The following is a 24,085-nucleotide window of genomic DNA, read 5'->3' on the forward strand; positions in this document are numbered from 1 at the left end:
GTTTGTTCTCAAAACAACTACAAAAACACAAAGTTGTGACTACAATGATAATAATCAGTTTCAAACATATTTCTGACACACGGGGTAACACTTAAAAACATGAAGGTGATATGTTTTTCAGAATCTTCTGGGTCACAGCTATAAACCACTTTCTGATGAAGATTACCAGCCAGTGAAAGTCCTTCAGAATGACTGTGGAGGTCTCCAAGCACTGCTGATCGATTCCTTGGTGATAGTTGGAGTGACCTATGAACTAGAGATGGCACGATACCACTTTTTTATGTCCGATACCGATATCATAAATTTGGATATCTGCCGATACCGATATGAATCCGATATAGTGTGTTTTTTAATCAATAAAACATTTTTTTAATATCTTGCTGCATTTTGTATAAGTTTATACTCAAGTTTAAATAAATAACAACACTAAAGCTATTCTGTTATACCTGTATGTGAAAAATACACTGCACCCAAAATATTTCATAGTTCAGCAACACTGATCAATCTAATAAACTTAAACCTGAACCATCCTCCCTATTCTGGTATTTTAAAGAGTACTTAGCAGAAATATTAAGCAACCTAACTAATAGGGTTGCAAACTCCCAGCAAAAAAAAAAATAGGGAACCACCCTCCACCTCATGATGCTTAATCGATGTAATCAGATTTAATTTGATGCAGGGGGGGGAAATGCACAGAAATTATTTTTCAAGAATAATTAAATAGATTCAACATCTTTCTTCAACAGAATTGCAGAATTCACAGATGGTACTTTCCCAAAGGAAAAAGTACTATAGCTTACTAGGGTATATTAGACTTAACAGTTACTATACACAATAATGGACTTCTATATATTTTACATCAGATTAAAACTTTGGGTGTAAGAGTCAGATAATTATTTATTAAAAGCTCGACATTTTAAATGAGAATAAGAAAGAAAAGTATGTCTTTGTGCTCCCTTTTCCCTGTTCATGCCCTATCGGCCCCCCTGGCTAAACTTTGCTAGATCCGCCCCTGCACAGTTACCAGCTGTCAACTATGTAGAAAAGGATCCTGGTGAAGAAAGTAATATTAAATAAATTCTAACAACAGCTTATCAAGGTTAAACGTGCTGCTGTTGTTCAGCCGCTGGTTTCCTCTTTCTGGTGCAAAGTGGGCAAAAAACAAAGAAGAGAGACGGACTCACGACAGAAAAGCCGATCAGCTGATCATTAAGCAGTTTCACGATTGAAGTAGCAGCAGGAGAGAGAGAGGCAGTCGCTCCATATATCGGTTGTTAAGCTTAACGCGGGAATGCTTTACAGACATTCAGAGATGAACTTACACACTTGCTTTTCTTCTATCTGGGATCACTTCCTCGGAGATGAAATGCTGGTGAGGCTACAAATACACACAGCTGCTCTATCACGTGATGCATACTGCTGCGATGTGCTACGGTTATGAGCCGAGTTACGCCGTGTCGCAAGTTTTGTGAGGTGCTTTTTTGATATTTAATGGATCGGATTACATTTTTTATTTCTCGCCGATATCCGATCCAGTAATTTGGGTCAGTATCGGACCGATACGATACATAATATCGGATCGGTCCATCTCTACTATGAACCACACTTACTAATACAATTGTTACCAAGGGCCTGAACAACACTGTAATCATTTCAGCATTGTTTTTGCTGGTAAACTGTTCTCAAACTTGTGACACAAGAGTCTAGATCACCAAATCAGAGCACAGGGTCTTGTGTTTCTTTTTTTGTTTTATCTATTTCACTTTTTGTACTTTTTATACATAAGTTAGATGTTCCTTCACGAATGTTTGTGTGTGCCGTAATTACAGTGCTCTGGGGTTTGTACAACATGTATATTACATTGTTTTTGGAGAGTAATTCAGCTGTTTTCTGATACAGAACTGATGATGGTTGAAAAGTGCAGCCCGACTACACTAACCCAGGAAATGAATTCACACTGCTGCATTTTTAAACTCCGCCTTCCCTGTTACCACACTGAGCATGCTGACACTCTGCTGCCCCCTAGTGCCCATGTGTCTTCACTGCATCTCTGCCCTCCTGATGCTGGCTGTTGTAGAAGCCTTCAGTCCAGCCATAGTGTGACTAAGAAAGTCTCACTGTGCTCACAGTAACAGTCTTCTCTCTCCACTCCACATGTTTGCTTGTTTTCTGCCTTAGCATTCATTTCATGCCTGAACTGACAGACTGGAAAGTTTTCACGGATTAAAGTTGGAAACCAGTTTATTCTGGTTGAGAGAAAACTATTCCTGTGCGTTTTTAGCCTCTGAAAAACATCACTGCTGTGTCCCAAATATTATGGAGCCCTGAAAACAAACTGCAGAAATGTATGTAAATAATATTTAATAAAACTTAATTGTGAATGAAAGTTTCTCCTGCTCTGATTGGAGGTTCTGAGCACAGACGGGTGTCTGTGATGTTTGTGTGCACAAATCAAACTGACTCCCCTTTTCATTCAAAGTCTTTATTAAAAAGCTGCTCACAGACACACTAAACCAAACGCTTATTACAGTGGTTGATTGGTCAGCTCTCCTGACCTGAACCCCTCAGAGAATCTGTTATTATGAAGCTGAAGATGAGAAACAGCTCAGACACCATCATTTTCCTCAAATACATCCAATGGAAGAATTGAAAAGCAGAATTCATGAGCACATAGGTTTCATGTAAAGATGAAGCAGACAGTAAAGTGAGCGGTCCACACACAGAGTCATCGTCTACTTTCTGTCAGTAAACCCTCACAGATAGATAAACAAATGTTCTGAATGCACTGTGACTAAAATACAATGAGGTTATATTTCCTGTTACACTAATGTGTTTGATTTCATAGCCTGTATAGTTTGTGCATTGTGTTTAGTTCCCCTGTGACTTATTAGTTTGATCCTGTTGACCTGTGTCTCATTTTCCTCTCAATTCTTTGTCAGGTTGTCTCTCACTGCTGTAGTTTGGATTTTTGATATTCAGTTTTAAACCTTTGTTGTGGATTTGCTGCTGCATACATACAAAAATCAAAAAGCTGATCTGGTCTGAAGCTCTGATGGTTCCTGACAGTCTGCAGCTTTTGTCTGAGGAACAACACACTCTGCATCGTCGTCATTATGAGGTTATAATGTTGGAGAAATGTCTGGGTCCTGTTCCAGACAGCAGGTGCAATAACTCTGAGCTTTCTATCTCACAGTCACCTCCTCCTGAACAATCATTTCTTTGGAAAATGGCATCAACATTCCCAGACTATCACTTAGACCTCACTGAGATAACCCAGGCCTAAAATTTCTGATGAGCATCAATAACAGATGCTGTGACATGATTTAGTAAACAGCTGTATTCTTGTATCAGACTAAAAACAGAGCACATATTTTCCTTGTGACGTGTCCACACAGTCTCAGCCTGGTGGGAATGTTTGAATGAATCTTTACTGTCAGACTAGTGAACAAGCTTCCTCTTCCTCTCACACTCTGTACTCTGTGCTTCATCTCATTCTGCAGACATAACGTTACAGGGAACCTTCACATCTCATTGAGGCTTATTCGTTAGCTGTTAGTAAAGGAAGAACAAACATCTTCAAGCTTGTGTTCTCAGACCATCACAGAGCTTCACTGAGCAGCAGAAACATACATGATCTTGTCAGAGTGGAGGTGTGAGCTTCACGTCTTCTCCTCACCCATCAGCTCCTCGTTCTTCATTCGGACTAACAGACCCCTCAAACTCTTCGATTTCTCACCGAAGGAAAGGAGTCATCTTTGTCCAAATGGCCAGCGAAGCCCTGTCTGCCTTGGGTTACTGACAAGTTGAGCTGATGAAGACAAACACATAACGTCACATGACCCAGACACACATGTCACATGATTTAAAGATTAGAAATGTCATCAGAGAGAGATGAAGAAGAAAGTCTTTAAGAGCCATCAGCTACCAGCTTCAAACTTTACGATTATTCAGAGCATAATCTAATACTAGTGACAGCACAAATTCCACTGTGTCTCACGCACTGTCCAATATTACGTATGAACTAATTACCCTGGATTATACATGTACTTATTATACTTATATATTGTACCTCAGTAGATATATGCAGCTGTCCCTGGTAAATGCAACATGTGCTTGTGACGCCTGATGAAGGCTCTAAGGTCCCTGTTGATACAGCTCTAAGTACTCTAGGATCCCTGTTTGGGTTCTCTTTCTGTTTCCCATTCACTCGTTACTCCCTTGTGTATATCAGCCTTGTGTTTTCCTTTGCCCTTTGTTTCTGGTTTCAGTTTTAGTTCTGTGTTTCTAGTTTCCCAGTGTGTTGTTCTGAGTTTCATACTCAAGGTTTTGGTTTGTTTTTCTGTGAGTTTATGTTATGATGGTTGTTATAACATGTTTTTCCAGCAAATAAAGCTGCCATTCTAAGTTTTTTTTTTTTTCTGTGCACGAGTGTCTGGATTTGGGTCCACATGCATGCTGCATAACCTCACATGACAATCTTAGCCTCTATGATGTCTGACAGGAGCTTCCATGTGGTCCTGAGGTAGGTTATCATCTTGTAGTTGGGTGAGACCGGTCCCTTCAGGGGATCCTTGGGGATCAGGACTGTCCAGCCTTCAGTCAGTTATTCCAGATGTGTCTCATCCGTTAGCGGCTGGTTCATTTGTGCTGCCAGACACTCATGGAGTGTGGTCAGCTTCTTTAACCTGTGGGTATGGATCATGCTGGGGCGCAGTGATGTCCACTGCTTCAGCAGGTGTCGTTACCTGTGGAGCAGAAATGAGCAGCTCCGCCCGAAAAAGTTGTTCTAATGTTACTTGGTGTAACTCTTCACATGCTTTTCCTTTTCCACCTTCTTCTTTTTATGTATTTACTTGTGGAAGTTCTTTCTAATGAATTTCCCTCTCAGCTACATCAGGCTCGATTACAGAAGCAGCAGATTTACAGTTTCATGTCTCCGTTGATTGTGTCAGTGATTAACACAGGGGGGTGATGACAAGCAGATCTCACTACCTTCAGAAGTAATGCTTGGAAGAAACGTGAAGGAAGAAGGAACTAAAATATCACTGATTAAGTTCAGCAGCATTTCTTTACTGCACCAAACAGCAGGGTGAAGCCACTGAATCTCAGCTCACTGTAAACCGTGCACACTTTATAACACACTCACGTACCTTCTACAGTCTTAAGCCTTTTATGTTCACAATACAGGATGACGCCAAAGGCAACAATCAGGACAACCAGGAGAAGCAGGGCACCTGCGAGGACTCTGGGCCAGAGTGGAGGTTCTGTAATCAACGCAAACAACCACACCATCATCGAACATGATTCACATCAGAGTTCACGTCTACTCTGACCTTTGACAGCACTGACCTTTGACCCTCAGGTATACTTCTGTCCGCCTCAGATCTCGTCCATACTTCCGGGTGGTGCAGGTGTAGGTTCCACTGTCGGAGACTGTAGGGTTCCTCAGAGTGAGGCTGAGGTCTCCAGTCTGCAGAGCGTCGGCTCTCATTGATGTTCGGTTGGAGTAACGATGGTTTTGTTCTTTCAGATCATCTCCGCTCTGCAGACGCACGTGAACTGTTGGCTTCTTGAACTCATCACGGTCCCACACTGCTGCTGTGGTGTCGCTGGAAACATCCTTTGCTACCTGACAGGGCAGCAGGACAGAATCCACCCCCTCATACACCTCCACACCTGAGGCATGCTGAGAAACTGAGGAGAGAAACATGAAACGGGTGATTCCACAAAGTTGAATCTGTTCATCTGGATGTAGCATTTTCAGTGGGAGACTTCTTCAGTCTCAGCTGACTGCAAACCTTATAAACAGTACATTTGCACAAGAACTGAAACCTGCCCACTGAATGAACAATAGGCAGTGAGGTCAGTTCCTTCATCATTAATATGCAAATTGTCATGACCACTGATCAAATACCATTGGGTGTGCCATGGGTTCCCCAGTTCACGCACTGTGGGCAATTTGTACACGGAAGAAGTGGAAAAGAGGGCTTTGCTATCCTACCCTGGAACACCACCAAGTCATTGGTTCAGATATGTGGATGACACCTGGGTGAAAATCAAATCTCAGGACATACCACAATTCACGGATCACATTAACTCGGTGGACCGACACATCAAATTCACCAGGGAGGATATGAAAAGTGGCAGGTTAGCCTTCTTAGACTGTGAGATTTCCATCAGTAATGGGGGACATCTAAAAGCTGATGTGTACCATAAACCTACACATACGGTATACAGTATACATACGGATCAGTATTAAAGATTTGACTCTCATCATCCACTGGAGCATAAACTGGGTGTCATCAGGACGCTACAAGCAAAAATTTCTGGCACAACTTCATCTACTTCCAAGGTGCATGAAGAGGGTGAAAAAAATCACAATACAGAAACTCCAGCAACACTTGAAGGTAAGACCAACGCTTTTCGGCTTGTGGCCTTCATCAGGTTCCTCATCAGGATGCTAACACACAGAGCGAACACCATCCCCACAGACACAACGGCCAGGGAAGGAGAAGAACATCACGTCAGGAGGGCCCTGAGTAAATGTGGTTATTCCAGCTGGACTTTTGTCAAAGCTGGGAAGGCTCCTAAAGAAAGCTCCAGCCGATCCAGGAGAGAAGGACAACTGCTGCCTAAGAGAAAACCTGTAGTGATCCCATATGTGTCAGGAGTATCGGAGCAGCTGAAATGCATTTTTTCTAAACCCCAAAACACGCTGCACCAAAAATTGGTCAAGCCCAAGGATCGGGTCCCCCGACACAAACAGAGCAACATAGTGTACGCTGTTAAGTGCAGGAGGATTGCCAGGATTTATACATCGGGGAAACCAAACAACCTCTGGCGAAGCGGATGGCACAACACAGAAGAGCCACCTCGTCAGGCCAGGACTCTGCAGTCTATTTACACCTACAAGCCAGTCGACACTCTTTCAATGATGAGGATGTAACATCCTGGACAGGGAGGAACGCTGGTTTGAGGGCGGAGTCAAGGAGGCCATTTATGTGAAAAGGGAAAGACCATCTCTGAATGGAGGAGGGGACCTAAGGGTACATTTTTCTCCATCTTACAATGCTGTGATTGCAGCCATTCCCCAACTCTCTGTGAATGGTACTCATGGCCATTGATCAGTGGTCTTTGATCTGATTGGTATCATCAGTGAATCAGTGAGACTCATAGACCTGTCTTTCCCACAGATGCAGGACAAAGAAGCTCTGTGCAAGTCAGCGGTGGGTGGAGAGCAGAGCTCCACAGGGTGGAGGCCTCACAGAGCACACATTCATCCAGCAGGACAGAACACAGCTCCACACAAACTGCACTCATTGTTGTGTTCATAGAGAGAAATGTCTCCATTCACAGCAGAACAGGCGCTCACTGACACGCGCCCAACCATCAGCACAGGTGGGTGGGACTTAATCATGCGTGTCTCAACATGTGTGCACACAGATGATGATGACCATAATTGCCTACACAAGAATCGACTCCCACAGATCATCTTACCGTCTAACACGTGTCATGTGACCTCAGTCTGTCCTCGGATGACTGTCCCAAAGTTAAGTTCATCCTCAAGAGCGACGAACAATAATAACATCAAAAATAAGTGGAATAAAAACATAAAGTTCTCCACTCTAAACTGATTCCAGACCGACTGCTCAGATCTGCAGCCATTACACTCAGCAAACCTCTTCTTCTAACATGCACAAACACACATTTGCACACACACATGCACCTACACAAAACATATAAACATGCAAAAGCACACAGACATGCAAACATGTGCACACACGAAAGAAGAAAATTTTAAATGGTAAATGGCCTGCATTTGTATAGCGCTTTTCTAGTCCATAGGACCCCAAAGCGCTTTACACTACATTCAGTCATTCACCCATTCACACACACATTCACACACTGGCGATAGCAAGCTACATTGTAGCCACAGCTGCCCTGGGGCGCACTGACAGAATTTTCAACAAAGTCTGAACATACTCATTACAGAATAATAAGTCTTTACACCACTGTGTGTGTGCATGCGTGAGTGTGTATGTGTGTGTTCCTACCATGCAGGAGGACCACAAACAGCAGCCTCAGCTTCATTCTCAGAGTCCAGTTAAAGAATGTTTGTGTGACCCAGCTGATCCTCCTCCCAGTTCCCTGGTCTCATCATTCAGAGAGGAGGGACAGGAAGTGGAATGCAGGAAAGCATGGACCTGGGTCCAGTCTGACACAAAGCACCGCTAAACATGCTGCACAGGAGAAGAGAGGTGGAGGGCATACACGCTCTTTATCATAGGAAGGGTGGAGATAAGCCTCACTGTACCTGTAACAAATGTTAGCATGGTGTTTGTTCAGAGCTCTGGTAGGAGCCAGACACGCTGATGAGCTCTGTGGTTTGATCCATTAATGAAGCTGTGATGTTGTCTAATTTGTAACCAGCATAATATAAAATAAAATGAACCTGAGCATCATAAACCTGAAACTGCAGTCAGAGATCCTGCAGGGAGTCATCACTGCAGAGGTTATCAGCTGTCTCTGTTCCACTGAACAGACCATAAACTGTGTTCACTTACTTATATATTAAAGTAAGGACAGTTGTGTAGCAGTTTTGATCTCTACCAGATTCATAGTGCAACATATTTCAGCTCTGTGTGTCACACTTCAGTTCAGTTATCTGATTTAACATCCTCGCCTTCATTACATCACCCACCGCTGTTACGTGCACTAAACAGCAGCAGGATATCAGAGTGCTTTAAAACCTGATAGAACATCACTAGAATCAATAGATGGAGACTGATTTGTGTCCAGCTGAACTGCTGCCACTGTCTGTGTAACCAGCAGCGACCATGCTGAAAGCCACCACCAGAGGGCGCCATAACTCCTGTGGATCTACTATTATGGTACTTGTTAAAGTTGGTCTGAACTGAACAGCAGCTCCCAGTCTCTGAGCCACATGTATCAACCAATGGGCACGAAGAATACCACTGATATGAGCTAGACAGCTGGTGATGATGATAATGATGATGTCACTGATGTTAACTTCCTGTTTGGGAGGTGAAAGGAAACATAAAGAATCTCATCGTCTGTAAAACACTTTAATGGAAGTGAAATCAGTGAAAGGATTGATGAACAATCATTGACCAGAATGTCTGCACTGTAAACTCATATCTGCACATAAATAGATACTGATTGATAATTAATAATCAATCACTCTGGAGCAGGCCTCAGTGGGTGAAGCGGTGCATGTTGTGGATGCTCCACACGTCTCCATTCAGAGCATTGGCGGCGCCCTGCAGCGTCCACGTGAACAGCGCCAGCTGCCGCCTGAAGCTGCTCTCGTCGAAGCGTCCGGGGTCAGAGGTGAGCAGGCCCAGGTGCTCAGTGAGCGCACTCAGAGTATGGTTGCCACGGCCGTGGATCACATGACGGAATGGCGTCTCAATTGCAGACACGTACTGAGACAGGAAGTAGTACTCCACCTGCAGGATACACATGAGAAGACATGCAGTACTCTGTACAGGGCTCGTGTCTTCATGATTCAGCTGTTTGCAGTACTGTTTGCAGTACTTGTACCTTCATGATGCGAGTGTTGTAGAAGCGTGTTATGGTGGGCTCGTGCAGGTCGCTGTAGTCGATGGCTCTCTGCAGCGTCTCTGCCGCTCGGCTGTAATCTCCTCGAGCGCTGAAGACCCACTGAGGAGACAAACCTCTGGACTGGACGCACACACACACACACACACACACACAGAGGTCACATGACAGCGACGGGTTTAAACATCTGTAGAAACACTCAAACAGGTGAGCTACCTGCAGCTCAGCAGAGTGTTTGTTGAGCTGAGCGCTGAACTGCAGCACTGTCTGGGCGTAGGAAGTGATGCGCAATAGCAGGATGTGGTCGTGGGCCAATCGCAGCACCATTTCCCCCACCAGCTCCCCTAAGCTCCGCCCCGTGACCCCCAGACGACCCCCCAGCACCTCCTGCAGGCGTGAGACACTGTCCAATAGCGTGTTGATGAATGGATATGCTCGCTCCTGAACATGTGACACGGATAACATGACATCATGTACCATGACAGTGAGTATGTATGATGTTGGCGTGTAACGTGTACCTCGGTGAATCTGAGCTCCATGGCTGGAACTCCTGCAAACGCCGTGAAGCTGAAAGCGCCGCTGTTCAGATACAGTGGCTTCATACTGAGGAGACAGCAGCGGCTCAGTCAGGCGTCATCACAGTAACGTGTGTGTGTGTGTGTGTGTGTGTGTGTGTGTGTGTGTGTGTGTGTGTGTGTGTGTGTGTGTGTGTCCTCACATCTTCCAGCTGCCTCCATCTCTCTCCGCCTGGCTGTAGATGCTCTGACCTGCATGTTTGGGATGCTCCACCTGGAACACATGAAGGCCCACTCATGCACAGCATCATGTGGTTTGGTAATCAATTGATTGTTCCGGTTAACCCTTTATTTACCACAGCCTGTACATACTTATAGTTATAGCATATTCATAACATATCTTCATACTGTGTACATTGTAACATACCTATAATAGATCCATATAATGTAATATATCTATATTATTGCCAAAGCACTTCTGGATGGATGCAAACTGCATTTCGTTGCCTTGTACTTGTGACATGTGCAATGACAATAAAGTTGAATTCTATTCTATTCTGTTCTATTCAACTGATGGGCCCAGTTTACAAGCAGTCTTTAAATGAGTGTGACTCTATTTCTGTTCGAGAAGATGAGGTTTATGGGAATATTTAGTGTGGTAGCACAAGGCCTAATGTACACTTCACATGACCCTACTCTTCAACCATTATGGGCTAGAGAAAAAATTAAAATGTTTTCTGAAACATGAGAATTATTTTTTTTTTCATTTAACAGCCAAAGTTAGAAAATCATCCCAGGCTTGCATGATTCTTGGTTGATAAATTGTTAAGAGAGGCCCGAAAATAAGGCCTTTCTCTGTCCAGTAATTTAGTCTTTTAGAGGCAATGGCACAGACAGGCCAGACTCACCTTTGTGAATAAAAGCTATTTGTAGATACATTTAACTGTAGTGTGGTCACAGATTCATGCTTTTACTGTTACATGATTGGGGCTTGTCTGGGATCGTTCCCAACTCAAAAACAATAATCTCAACCGTGCATACATAGATGATCCAACAATTATACTTCAGCCACACAAAATGGACAGAAGAACTAAATCTTGGGGTTCAATTCATATATTATATTAAAACCTTGGTATTTTTAAAGTGTTTATTGCAAATGAGTGTGTCATCGCCATAGCATGTACACAAAGGTCAGCTGTTGTCCATGTATAGATCCCTGAGGGACTCCGGGTCCAGAAAAATAGGATTAACATTATTTTTTTTAATAAATGTGTGAGGGTGATGAGCTCCATCCAGCTGTGTGACCACAGGCTGCAATCAGTATTAATGCATCACAGATGTATCACACTCACCTGTCTGATGGCAGCGTCCAGCAGGTCAACCAGGAGAGGACTGGTGTAAGCTGACAGGACCTCATCACCTGATGAGAAGGACAACATAAGACACCGCGTTTGGTTAGCAAAGAAAATGCTTTCTGATTGGCTTCAAGCTCTGTTACCCATGACTGCCTGGTCCAGACTGAAGTAGGCCACAGCCTTCAGGTGAAGCATGGACAGATAACCCTGTCGAACAAAGGTCAAAGGTCAGGCAGTTATTTTGATAAACTGATGAATTTGGTTTGGTTTGTATTTTCTGTGGCTGAACCTCAAGCCATTCGGTTGCTCCAACATTCCCAAAGTCTCCAGCATCCCAGCTGACAAACAATAAGCTGCGTCTTGGACTGAAACCTGTAAACGAATCCATCAGTTCAGACAAATCAGAGGAATCAACACACCAAAGTAATGCCAGCATCATTTCAGCTCCCACCACCACAGTAAGCACACATGCATCCAGGTGAGTCTTACCCTTCTTCACCATGGCTGAGAAGGTTCGAGCCAGCTCCAGCAGGATCGCAGTTCCAACTCCGGACTTCACGGCTCCCGGACCCAGAGAGTCCCTCTGAGCTCCCAGTATGATGTACTGGTCTGACAGGGAGATACTGAGGTTTACCACTGTGGCACATTCACCTGTCTCTGTGTGTAGTCAGCAGAGCGTACCTGGCTCCACTCTGCCTTCCAGTGATGAGAAGATGTTGTTGAGCAGGATCGGCTTCATCACGTTCTGAACCGACATCTGGACTCTGCGACCGTTACTGAACTCGGGACCGACAACGCAGCGCACGTACGGCAGCCGACCCTGCCAGGGCCGAGGACAGGACGGACCTGTCAGCTGGCTGAGACACAGAACAGCACTGTGAGTCACACTCACACCTGGGCAGGTTACCTGAGGGGTGGGGCTTACCTAAGCAGCTTGGAGGCCACAGTGGCAGTAATTGGCAGGGCTGGAATGAGTGGCAGACCGGAGGACTGAATGGGCGGGAACTGAGTGTGATTGAAGGAGGGAAAGCCAGGGGTGAAGGGGTCCCCTGACCCTAGGTGGACCTGTGATTGGACAACAGAAGGGAGATGAGGATGCTTATTGGCCAGGAGACGTGGATAATGTTTGTTTGTGTGCGTGTTACATGTTCAGACACAGCAGTGTGTGTGTTCAGGCCAAGGCGGCGAGGGTCCTGCGGCACATCAGCAGGGTCAGGGTAGATCAAAGCTCCACTCGCCCCGTTCTTCTCAGCCAACCAGACCTTCTCCGCAAAACTGACCCCGCCCCCAACACGCATCACCACCACACAGCCAGCCACAGACACGTCCTCACGTTTCAGCCATTTAAAATCCTCCGGTCGGCCATAGTTGGCATAGACCACACCCCCCTGCAAAGAGACATACATCAGTAACTGGGACTTTGGTTACCATGGTGACAGATACTTCCTTTCTGGTTGGCTCACTGTGGCATTTCCTGTGGCGCTGTACGGGCAGTAGTCAGAAGGGTTGAGAGGAATCTCTTCTGAGACCCGACCTGCAGAGTCCACCAAGCTCAGAGAGCTCCTCTGAGACCTGCACACAAATAAATGAATGTAGCACCCTCTGGTGGTCAAATTAGAGCACTGCTGAAATGTTAAATAGCTCTTTATATTGAGCTGTGTGTAAATGTGGGTTTGGTTTCTGTCTTTAAATCCAGGTGTTAGTCATTCTCTGCTGTTCTCACTGTTATTACAGAGTCATTCTCATTCGTTCTGATCAAGTCACTGCTTTGGAAACATTTCAGAAGTGATTTCATTAAAAACATATGAGGATCCTGTCTCAGAGTGATGCTGAAAAGCTAGTTCATGCATTTATTACTCCCAGGCTGGACTACTGTAATTCATTATTATCAGGATGTCCAAAAAACTCACTGAAAAGCCTTCAGCTAATCCAAAATGCTGCAGCAAGAGTCCTGACAGGGACTAGAAAGAGAGAGCAGATTTCTCCTGTTTTGGCTTCCCTTCATTGGCTTCCTGTTAAATCCAGAATTCAAAATCCTGCTCCTCACATACCAGGTCTTAAATGATCAGGCCCCATCTTATCTTAATGAGCTTTTATAAATCAGAAGTGAACCCGGACCGTCACCCAGAAACTACGGTGCTTTTACCAACTTTTACCAACAGCTGTCAAACATGCAGCAGAAATGAAGGTTTTTTTGTTAAAGTTTTAATTCAGCTGGTCCTGGATCAGCTGCTCCCAGACCAGCTGGTTCCAAATCAGCTCCAGAGCCTGACCACATGTTCAAAGCAATGGTTCTTTCAATAAGTGAAAGAACCAGGATGTGCTGGGACTTTACTCGCTGCTGAGCTTCAATCAGCTGCATCCATTTAAGACCCAAAAGTATTCTGATGTGACATGTTAAGTGTATGATGGGTTATTTTGTCGCTGGTGTGTCCTGAATGTGGGGGAGCTTCTCTGACTCTTACCTGTCGGGGAACTGCAGCGTGGCGTATAGCGACTCGGTCCAGGTGTGGTCCATCTGCAGCTCCCTGAAGCGCTGCAGGATCTCTGAGGCCAGAGAGGTACCCTCCGAGGAGCCTGGAGGATGAGCTGCCCTGCTCACGCGACTGATCACACATACACACAGAAGTTATTAAATAGGACCTGATACTATAGCTTCTGAAACAGGTGACTTTACAGCGATTCACCTTTGACTTAAAACAATATCAGAATCTTTTCTTCTTGAATGTTCTGTTGACCACCTGATTACCTGCTGGAAAAACTCTACTTGTACTTGTACTCAGTTACCATATTTTCCGCACTATAAGGCGCACTTAAAATCCTTTAATTCTCTCAAAAATCAACAGTACAAACCGTCTAAATTCTTTCATTGTTAATAAAATAATAACGTTGCTGCTCTACCAGGTGTAACAATCAAGTTTAACATCCAGGCATCCATGAAAATGGAATTTATTAAGTTTAACAGAGTTAGAAGTTAGCTCGCTAGTTTCAGAATCAGAATACTTTATTGATCCGTAGGGGAAATTATTTTCCACCTAAACATGATATTCCATGTTCTGACTGAGAGATTTCTGAAAAATTAAAACGCACATGTGCTACGTGATTGCTAGCGACACAGCTATGTTATTATAATGTACAGTGGAACCCCGACTTACAAAATTAATTCGTTCCCGAGGGTTTTTCGTAAGTCGAAAATTTTCGTAAGTCGAAGCACCCATTGCGCCTTTTGAGTGAGGCGATGCTGAACAATAGGCTATAGGCTAATTGCTAACTAGAACAACAATACGTCGTTCAAGTGGAACAGTGAAGTGCAATTATGAAAGCCAAGGGGTTGTCACATGATTCGGAAGGCATTGTGGGCATTGTAGGCTCAGACATTCAGATTTCGTTACACAGGCATTTTGCCGTAACACGGGCAGAAATATTGCCGTTCAGTGCCTTCGTAACTTGAATTTTTCATTAAATGGGGTATTCGTAAGTCGGGGTTCCACTGTATTAATAAATACAGTAAATACAGTGAAGCTGGAGGATGAACGCTAACTTTTTTCCACTCGATAAAAGTAAACGTGAGGGTTCCCGATGGTTAGGGACAAATGCACTCGCATGGCAGGATGCTGTAAACGGACCAAACTTCAGTCAGGAGAACAACTGAGATAATCCATCCACAATCTGAGGTGAGTCATTAATATACTGCAACAACATGGGAATAGAGCAGCTGTGATAGAATTCAACATTAATGAATCAATGGCACAGAAGTGGAGGAAGCAAGAAGAATGAGTTGAGTAAAGTTTGACTTATCTGACTGTTTTTGTTTTGCCTTATAATCTGGTGCCTTTACGGTCCGTGGTGGTGAGCATTACCTGACTGTGTTGTGGATGTCTTCATCCTGTAGCAGCTTCCTCATCATCAATCTTAGCTCTCCCAAGTAAAGCCCTGCCCCTCTTTCTGAAGGAGCTTTAGCCCCACCCAGCTGCTGCTCATGCCCCTGCTCTGCTTGGGAGCAGTGGTACCACCCACTGAAGATCCCATAAGCCAATAGGAACGCTGGAAGGGAGAAGCAATGCCGGCTTTAGTCACATGATGAGACTAATCGGTTAAAATGATTGGCATCTGTTTACCAGCAGTGAACACGATGACTCCGCCCACACACAACAGCACACAGCATCGCCGGTATCCATGACGATACCTCATCACCAGAGCTGTGAGGTCACTGAAAGGTCCCGCCTCCTCCTCGTCTTCTGATATCGCCAGCCTCAGCTCCGCCCGCTGAGCACCTCCCACCTCCTCTTCTTCATCATCATCAGACACTGAGTGGTGGACGGACATCAAGGAAGCCTCCAGAGAGAAAGATATAACCATGGTAACAGGGGAAAGGAGGCGGAGCTTGTCTCACCTGTGTTTCACGTGTGTCTCACCTGTGTCAGGTGGGTAGTCATGGTAACAATGCAGCTCTGCAGGCACAAAACACAGGGACAATCTCAACAACAGGAAAATATATACCTTCATTGTCTAAGGAGATTGGAAATAAAAGCGTCTGGAGGATGTGAGGTTAAGGTGTCTGGGAAGGGATCTCAAAACCTAAATCTGGGACTGAGAGGTGAAATGTCTTCAAGCAACCTAAAGAAGTCCAAATGCTTTTCTTTCCAAGCTCCTTAGACTATAATGACCTGGATGACTGAGAACCTTCACAGACATACACCTTCATTCTAAACAGCATACATTCAGCTGCGAGACACTTGGACAGGTGAGTCTGTGTTTCTGAGCTCCAGTAATCAGTGCATGAAGTGAAGTCTGATGAGCAGCAGTCTGAGGGGTGTTTGGCCCCGGCTGCGGTCCACAGACACACACACTGAGCTCTTCTGTTTCTATTTTTCAGTTTGTCCTGCTCAGCTGATCAGAACTGTGGCTATGAAGAAAATAACAATGATCAGAAACTTGCAGCCCTGAAAAGTGTACCTTTGAACTTTTTGGTTATGAAATGTGATTATTTGATGTGTTAATTTTTGCTTTTGTTCTAACAGTTTTTAAAAAGTTCAGTTTACAGTACTGAAGATTTTCACCAGTCCAAAATGTCTCTGTATGTGTAGCTTTGTTAAGACTCGGCAGGTTTGAGTTTTCTCTCTGCTTGTAAGTGCTCTCAGGTGAGGTTGCTGGGCTGAGCCGTCCTTCACGCCTGGTTTGAGTGGCAGCACCGTTCTCTGCAGATCACCCTCAGCAGTGTGGTGACTGTACTCACCTGCTCCCCCCAAGCCTTTAACTTGGCAACACAGAAAATAACGCTTGCTGTCCACTCAGCTATTTGACCCTCTCTCTCCTCTCTTACAGAGCTCTCTGTGCACTATCCAAAGGCAGCTTCATAACCTTATTCATCTGACCTAAGCCCCTCACCAGCAGTGAGTGACGGCACCACAGGATCTGAACCTGATGGAGTCTGCAGCACACACACTCAGGAGATTCTCACCTTCACCTCCGACTCTCTGTTTGGACTCCGGCTGCTCTCAGTTCAGGATCCAGAGCTTCATCCTGGGTCAGGATGAGCTTGGGCTTTGTTTTTTTTTACTCCTCAGCCTGCTGTGATTGGCTGCTCACAGGGGTCAGAGGTCAGCGTGTGCTGTCTGTTTGATCTGCTTAACTTTATTAACAGCAAAGTAAACACACGCCCACACTGCAGAGCCAAAACAGCTCTCTGTCATTACAGGGTTTGAAAGAAGAAACCGATCACATGACTGTGGAAACAGATTTATTGAGAAAAAAACACAAACACCCACAGAGCTCCGCCCCCTCCAGCCTGACAGCCAAACAAAGCAATGAGAGACTCAGTTTCCCAGCACACACCTGGTTGTCCTCTGGCTCAGGTCCATCAGGAAGCAGCTCACCTGGTTGGGCCTGAGCGGTTCCTGGTGATAGACAGGTGTAAAGACTTTGCACACACACACACATGATGACTCCAGCAGATCCACCACAGCCTCACATTCAGCCTGACTCAAAGACTCTGGATCAAACACAGAGCTTCCAGCAGCTGCAGCTTTACTTCCAGCTGACAGAAGCAGAACCAGGTCCACAATCAGGATCAGCTACTGGGAACCAGCATCAGTCCTGGGACACAGACAGAGGAAACTTTATTAGAACAAGTCTGATTGCTTTAACCAGCACTAGTCCCAGAGTCTGCTGGTGTGTAGCAGCAGGACTGAGCAGGATCAGGACTCTGCTGGGCTTATCTAGTGCACTTTTATACATGCGAATGTGCCCACTGCTAATAAATAGAAGCAGTTGTATTAAAAACACGAACTTCTGTAATTAATGACTCATCCACATCACAATCCTGACACTGAGCCTGATGTAAACTGGTATTTGCTGTCATTCATACAGGAAATCACCATACGGGCACATGTGTGGTTACACACAGAGATCCAGCCCTGAATGTTTCTAGTATTTTCATTCCCTTTTTTAGAATAATCATCATTAAATACAACAGAATCTGACTTGCATATATAAAAAAAACCCACCCTGCAGCCTGAGTGTGTCTTTATAAACTATCTGCCTCCTCATCCTTTGTACCTGCACTCAGAGCTGTGGACTCAGCTGTGGAAGAGTGTTTGTGTTGTGGAAAAGCTCATATTAAGACAAATAATGTCTCAGTAATCAGCTGGTGATGTTTAACAATCAGTTCATTTGCTCACAAGGATTTTTAACAGGTTAATTAAAATACAAGCGTTAATTAGATTTAGAGACTCACCATCAGCAGAGACAAAGAGGACCGAGGAGAGGACGAGGAGCAGCACCTTCATCTTCATCATCATCATCAGGAACTCTGTGACTCTCTCTGAATGTCTGCTAGCTCGAACACAAACAGCAGCCAATCACAGAGCAGGGACTACATGATGTCATCAGTGTCCAGGCACACAGAACACACACACACACACACAGCAAACTGAGATTAATAATAGCATATTATATAAAACTCATTTTGATCAGAGCCTGATGAAGATCACATGGATGGAAAAGAAAGATCTGATAAAGAAACACCGAACAGGTGGTCAGGTGACTCAGATGGTCAGGTGATCTGGGACTGCTGGTGCACTGCGGACACCTGGTGGATGGATGAAGAACTGCAGAGGTGATCTGGTGAAACCTCAGTGAGTCCAGGAGGAGTTTGGGGTTGGATAAAGGTGGGGTTCCTCCTGTGAAGGGTGGAGCAGCTGTGAAGGTGTCATCCTTCTGCTGTGAGCTCAGTGGGACCATCATCAGACTCTGGGAGGCTGAACCAGCTCCAGTCCTGCTCTGTCTCCAAACTACAAACTACTGAACCCTGACAGGACTTTCAAAATAAAACTCCCTCTGCTATATGATAAGAAAGATAAGTAAATAATGTCACACTGCAGGCCTGCTTACACACTCCACTCATCCTTCATCATGGTGCAGAGGTCAGTAAGTCGCTGCGTTGATGTCTGACAGGCTTCGATGACAGTTTCTGGTTGGAGCAACAAACAGGTTAAACTCAGATTCAGTTCTCTAACAGACTTTGATGAGGTTCTTTAAACCTCCGTTTAGGTGCAGTGATGTGAAACAGTGCTTGTCCCTGATTTTCCCTTTTTTGTATGTTTGTCACATTTAAAAGTTTCACATCATCAAACTAATTAAAAAATGAGATGAAGAAAGAAGAAAGAGAAGCAGCAAACAACATGGCCTGGATGGCAGAATTCCAAGATTAAACTAAAGGCTCATCTCAGATGTACCAAAAACATCTTGATGATCCCAGAGACTTTTGGGAAAAGCTGAGATTGAATTAATGTTGATTTTTCATCCAAATCATCATTAAATTTCAAGATTGAAATCTAAGCGTTAAATAAATGTTGAATAAATGTGTGAAATACTGGTGGAACCTGACAGTTGTTCTGTTGTAACCGACGATCTATTTATAACTGTAGTTATGGCACATATATTTATGTTCTGGCCAAGTATTAAACATGTATGATGCAACATTATTTTGTAATTTTACACACATTTGTGTTTAATGTATATGTAACGACTTTATTGTTACTTGCCTCACTTTTTTGCAAAGTAACCTTGGTTCCTACCTCGTGTTTACGGAGGGAGTGTTTATGGTGTGACGTCCCCTGTGCCATGTGCATTGAGGAGTCAACAAAGTAAAAGCTGAGTGCACACTGTCCTGTCATGTTGGTGTTTATTATGGAAAAGCATTTTTTTAAGATAAACTGTAGTCTGAAGTACAGCCACAGCCAAAAGAAACCAGGTAAGACCACCACAACCAGAAACCAAGGTTACATACTTATAGTTGACCATGTTTCAACCACTTATAGTTGAAACATCAAACATGTTCAAAAGTCATGGATTTATAGCTGACCATGAAACTGACCCATTGTCAGTTGGACTGTTCTATAACAGCCCTCTGAAAGTGGTACATCCCATCCGTCCACCACTGAAAATACTGGGAACGTCTAGTGAAATTAGGTTGACCCAGAAATTCAGCTATAAAGCCATTTATTTAAATTTGGGAAGTTAGGATTTATTTTTGAGTGGAGAAAATGAGAAAACCACTGCTCAGCAAAAACAACACAAAGGCTCATCTCACATCTGCCAAAAACATCTGGATGATCCTCCTCAGAAACTCTTCTGTGGATTGAAGAGACAAAAGCTGAACTTTATGGAAGGTTTGAGTCCCGTTACATCAGACATCAGACTAACAGGATTTCATAAAAAACACCTCACAGCAGCAGTCAGACGTGGTGTGATGGTCTGGGCTGCTCCACTGCTTCATGATGAATTCTGCTCTCAGAAATCCTGAAGGAGGATGTCCAAACATCAGTTTATGTCCTCAAGAGCACTGAGGTTATGCAGAGAGACCAGCAAGTCCAACTCTGAATGGCTTAACCAAAATGAAGGTTTTGGAGTGTCTGAGTCAAAGTCTAAATCAGATTGAATCAGATCAAGTTTATTTGGGATGAACTTGAAAAACCTCTAATGTGTCTGAATTCAAACAATTCTGCAAAATAAACACGACCAAAACTCCTCCTCAGTGATGTGAAAGACTCATTTCCAGTTCCTGCATATCTTCATTTGTGGAAATGTCATGGAGCTACATGTTAGTTTCCTGGTTTTACCTTTAGGTGGCGCTGTTTGTATTTGTTCCTGTGAAAGCTGTAACAGTGACAGACTTGGTTAAATGAAGGTTTATTTGTCTTCATGAACAAACATGATCAGATTATAGAGCTCATATGGAGTCATGACACAAACATGGTTTTACCTGCTTTTAGTGATAGGCTTTGTAATTCAAGCTGAGGATACAATGGTGCGATACAAAGATTTACAGCACATGAAGCAGAAACATTAAAACCATCACCTTATCTGAACTAAATAAAACAAATATCCTGCTACAGTTTAATAATGAACCAATCCAGCAACAATGAAGGAAGAAACCAAGATGCTCCTGACTCTGGTAAAGGAGAGGAAATGAAACACAGACTGCTCTCTGCAAATATCTAACCTGCAGGTAACAATCTGTTGGTCATTCTTCTCCCATTTCAAACCCAGAGACTGTAAACACTGAGCAGAAACACAGAGTTCACCCCAGAAAATCTACATGTGCAGCTAAGAAGTGACTTTAGTTTTAAACTTTAGTGTTTTAAACAAATAAAATTAAATCTCTCATTTTTCCTCTGACTGACCCACTCGTGCTGCCCTCCTGTGGTCATGGCTGCAGACATGTCACAGTCTTCAGTCCTTCCCCCTGAAGCCCACCTCTCATAGCACACTACATAATCAGTGACCCAAAGCTACAAACGTGCAGTGCAGGAGTACTGCAGTCCCAGCCACACAAAAGGAGTTGAGGCGTTTTTGGCTCTTTCCTGGACCCATCGCTGCTCCTCAGGGTTGCTGATTGAAACCAGGTCATGGTGTTTCTGTCTGCAGTAATTCAAGGCTTCCTCCCAGGTTTTGTTTTTCCTGATCAGAATCAGTTTATCTGCCATAAAATCAGAGAAAACATGAAATCAGTTAAATCTGGACTTCAAGTCTCTGGATGTTTGGTCCAGTTTCACTGGAAGAACAAAAGAAAACATTTCAGTGATTCTTCAGACGAATCAGTCGCTCTACAGAGAAATCTCTGTTCCAACCATCAGCTAAACATCTTCACCTGCAGAAATAAGTGGCTGAAGAAACATACTGACCCAAATCAGTGACTCCAGCAGTTCATCTATTGGACAAACAGCTGAGATAAATCTGTGTAAACTCACCATCATAGCAGAAGAAAGGCTTTCTTTGGTCACATCCAGCAGAGCTCCATCTTCCTGATCTCTCTAACAGAGTCGTAGCACATGTCCTGTTGTTTAGTCCATCATTAAATGAGTCCATGTCCCAGTATCTGAAAGAGAAGTTACTCCCATCTGACCACCTCCAGCTGTCTCTGAACAGGCCGATCCACAGTTCTTTAGACTTCTGCAGCTTCTTAAACTCTTCACTGTATATCTGATCGAGTCCACTGGCCAGGTCAGTGTGATGCTGTCTGCAGTAGCTCTGAGCCTGAGTCCAGGTCACAGACGTCTCAATCAAATGAAAGGTTTTGTTGTTTTTCATCGTTTCTGTCGAGTCAAAAGAAAAACACAAAAACATCTTTATAAACTAATTTGTCTCATTCTTCAAACTGTCTCTTTCAGGAACATGTGATATAACACAGATTATAAACTACATTATAACATTATTAAATATTGTATTATCATATTACTGTCCACATATTCTCACCATCATAGCAGATGAACTGAAATGTGTCACTACATGGATAATCTGCCCACTTGTCTCTTGTCCTCACACAGTTCTCAGGGTATTTTACATCATTTGGCTCTCCAGCTCTCCAACAGCTCTTATTTTCAGTGTATTCCTCCCCCGGCAGAGACCAGTGCCACCTCCTGTTGTCTCTTCCTGGCTCGCTGTACAGTCCAATCCAGGCTTCTGTTTGACTCTGTGCAGAGTCTTGAAGTCTGCTCATGTCTGTCAGGTCAAACACTTTGGCCAGGTCTGTGTAGCTCTCTCTGCAGTATGCCCGTGCTTCATCCCAGCTCATCGGTTCTTTAATAAAGTGGTACTCATACAGCTGACATGTGATGAAGACACACTGACCTAAAACAGAAGAAATACTGTTGAATATCTGCTGATACAAGCAGGAAACTCATGTTCCCATCAAACTGTCCAGTTTACAGGTGGATCCTTGATTTTCTCAGTAAGAGTTCATTTGTTTAATGAGTCCTGATCAAACTAAAGGATTTTAGGTGGAAACAATCAGGAGCCCTGGTAAAATGATCACTCACCCATCAGAAGAAGCAGAAACAGACTCCACTGCATCGTCGCTCTGTCACATGAAAATGACTTTTCTGTCATTTGGAGGAAACAATGAATCCAGCAGCTCTTCAGTGTTTGATGGACACGCATATATTAAACACAGATATCTAGTTTGTCACACACTGCTGTAAGAAATATATGATTATTCTTAATAAATGATCATCTGTTTAAAATTGTCCATGAAGAAAGAAGCAATAGTTCAAATGTGGTCCACACAGCACCTCTGTACACAAACATGAAATGAGCCTGCAGGTTTGAAACTTACATCTGGTTCTTCTCTGGTGTTCATGCAGACAGCTCTGCAGTAAATAATTATCTGTACTAACACACACGCTCTGTGTACTCAGTATTTCAATATGAACAAACAGTTTTTAGCCCTGACTCAAAGACACACTGTTAATATGAGTTATATACAGACTCATTTACATATTGCTATGGAAAGAAGAAAGAAGAAACACTGGACTGTCCAAGAAGCAGAACGAGGAAGTTTCTAATATCCAAATATGACAGCAGAGGTACACATGGACAAGTCTCCACTCTGTGACAGAGACATGAATATGAGTCTGTTGATTTTTGAAAATATAAACATAACGCTGCCTGTACTGATCAATATCGCTGGATCGCTCTGATGCTGACATGATCTTATAAACCTATCAAAGACTTTTTGCATGTACTGACGCAGCAGTCAATCCTGTTCAAGCTCGCCCTCCAAATTCACCCATCATCAGGTTGTCGTCCATCGTTGAGTTTGTAGAGCTCAATAAATGTCTGTCAGTGCTGATTATTCAAACTGTGTTTAAAACGTGACTCATTCATTGTCAAAAATATCTCCTCTGGATATGCAATTGTTTTTAATATGGCACCTTTTATATTTCACAAACTGCAGATGATGAAATCCACTTTATTTTGTTCATACTTACTGAGCTACATCTTTAATATGTCAATAAACTATCTGAACAAGAACGTTATTGTAGATGTAAAGATGCATCTTAATTGAAGCAAAGGCAAAAATCTGGAATAAATTTGATGTGACTGTTCATATAAAATCCAACAAAGATGTGTGTGTGTGTGTGTGTGTGTGTGTGTGTGTGTGTGTGTGTATAACCCAGTCATAAATTACATATTGTTATAATTGCACAAAATGTGTTCTTCATACCTGACTGTTAGGACCTTCAAGCCTGTAGCTATATTCATTATCAGAGCCCCTCCTCATTGTTCTTCTTCTTCTTTGGTGCAACCCTATAAATACAGTGTACCTGTCATGGTCCTAGGTCGGTGACC

The 24,085-nt window shown here is 43.6% G+C and overlaps 2 protein-coding genes and 1 pseudogene across 5 annotated transcripts; all 3 read right to left on the reverse strand.

Annotated features, from left to right (window-relative positions):
• Positions 1 to 2,466: 2,466 nt before the first annotated feature.
• Positions 2,467 to 8,179, reverse strand: LOC146389453 (myelin-oligodendrocyte glycoprotein-like). The gene is made up of 4 exons (XM_084911790.1): positions 8,055 to 8,179; positions 5,350 to 5,694; positions 5,151 to 5,264; positions 2,467 to 3,808 (listed from the first exon to the last, which is right to left on the reverse strand). The coding sequence occupies exons 1-4, from the start codon at positions 8,089 to 8,091 to the stop codon at positions 3,750 to 3,752; spliced, it is 555 nt and encodes a 184-aa protein (XP_084767916.1). The 5' UTR covers positions 8,092 to 8,179; the 3' UTR covers positions 2,467 to 3,749.
• Positions 8,180 to 9,080: 901 nt separating this feature from the next.
• Positions 9,081 to 18,364, reverse strand: tfr2 (transferrin receptor 2). Of its 4 annotated transcripts, XM_084910512.1 has the most exons (19): positions 18,189 to 18,363; positions 17,288 to 17,548; positions 15,868 to 15,903; positions 15,571 to 15,787; positions 15,313 to 15,496; positions 13,918 to 14,058; positions 12,916 to 13,024; positions 12,598 to 12,840; positions 12,378 to 12,517; positions 12,134 to 12,309; positions 11,942 to 12,061; positions 11,742 to 11,824; positions 11,596 to 11,659; positions 11,450 to 11,517; positions 10,301 to 10,371; positions 10,101 to 10,185; positions 9,799 to 10,023; positions 9,565 to 9,705; positions 9,081 to 9,470 (listed from the first exon to the last, which is right to left on the reverse strand). In XM_084910512.1, the coding sequence occupies exons 2-19, from the start codon at positions 17,390 to 17,392 to the stop codon at positions 9,216 to 9,218; spliced, it is 2,463 nt and encodes an 820-aa protein (XP_084766638.1). In that variant the 5' UTR covers positions 17,393 to 17,548; positions 18,189 to 18,363; the 3' UTR covers positions 9,081 to 9,215. The 4 variants fall into 4 exon arrangements, with proteins under 4 accessions (XP_084766638.1, XP_084766645.1, XP_084766651.1 ...); XM_084910519.1 differs by lacking the exon at positions 18,189 to 18,363 and having other exon boundaries at positions 16,914 to 17,397; XM_084910529.1 differs by lacking the exon at positions 9,081 to 9,470 and having other exon boundaries at positions 9,593 to 9,705; positions 9,799 to 9,985; positions 18,189 to 18,364.
• A 2,279-nt stretch (positions 18,365 to 20,643) lies between these two features.
• Positions 20,644 to 23,098, reverse strand: LOC146389455 (C-type mannose receptor 2-like; annotated as a pseudogene).
• Between the last annotated feature and the right edge of the window lie 987 nt (positions 23,099 to 24,085).

This window comes from Perissodus microlepis, chromosome 3 (genome assembly GCF_051167445.1).
Source record: "Perissodus microlepis isolate ML-2025 ecotype Zambia chromosome 3, ASM5116744v1, whole genome shotgun sequence".
Lineage (NCBI taxonomy): Eukaryota > Metazoa > Chordata > Actinopteri > Cichliformes > Cichlidae > Perissodus > Perissodus microlepis.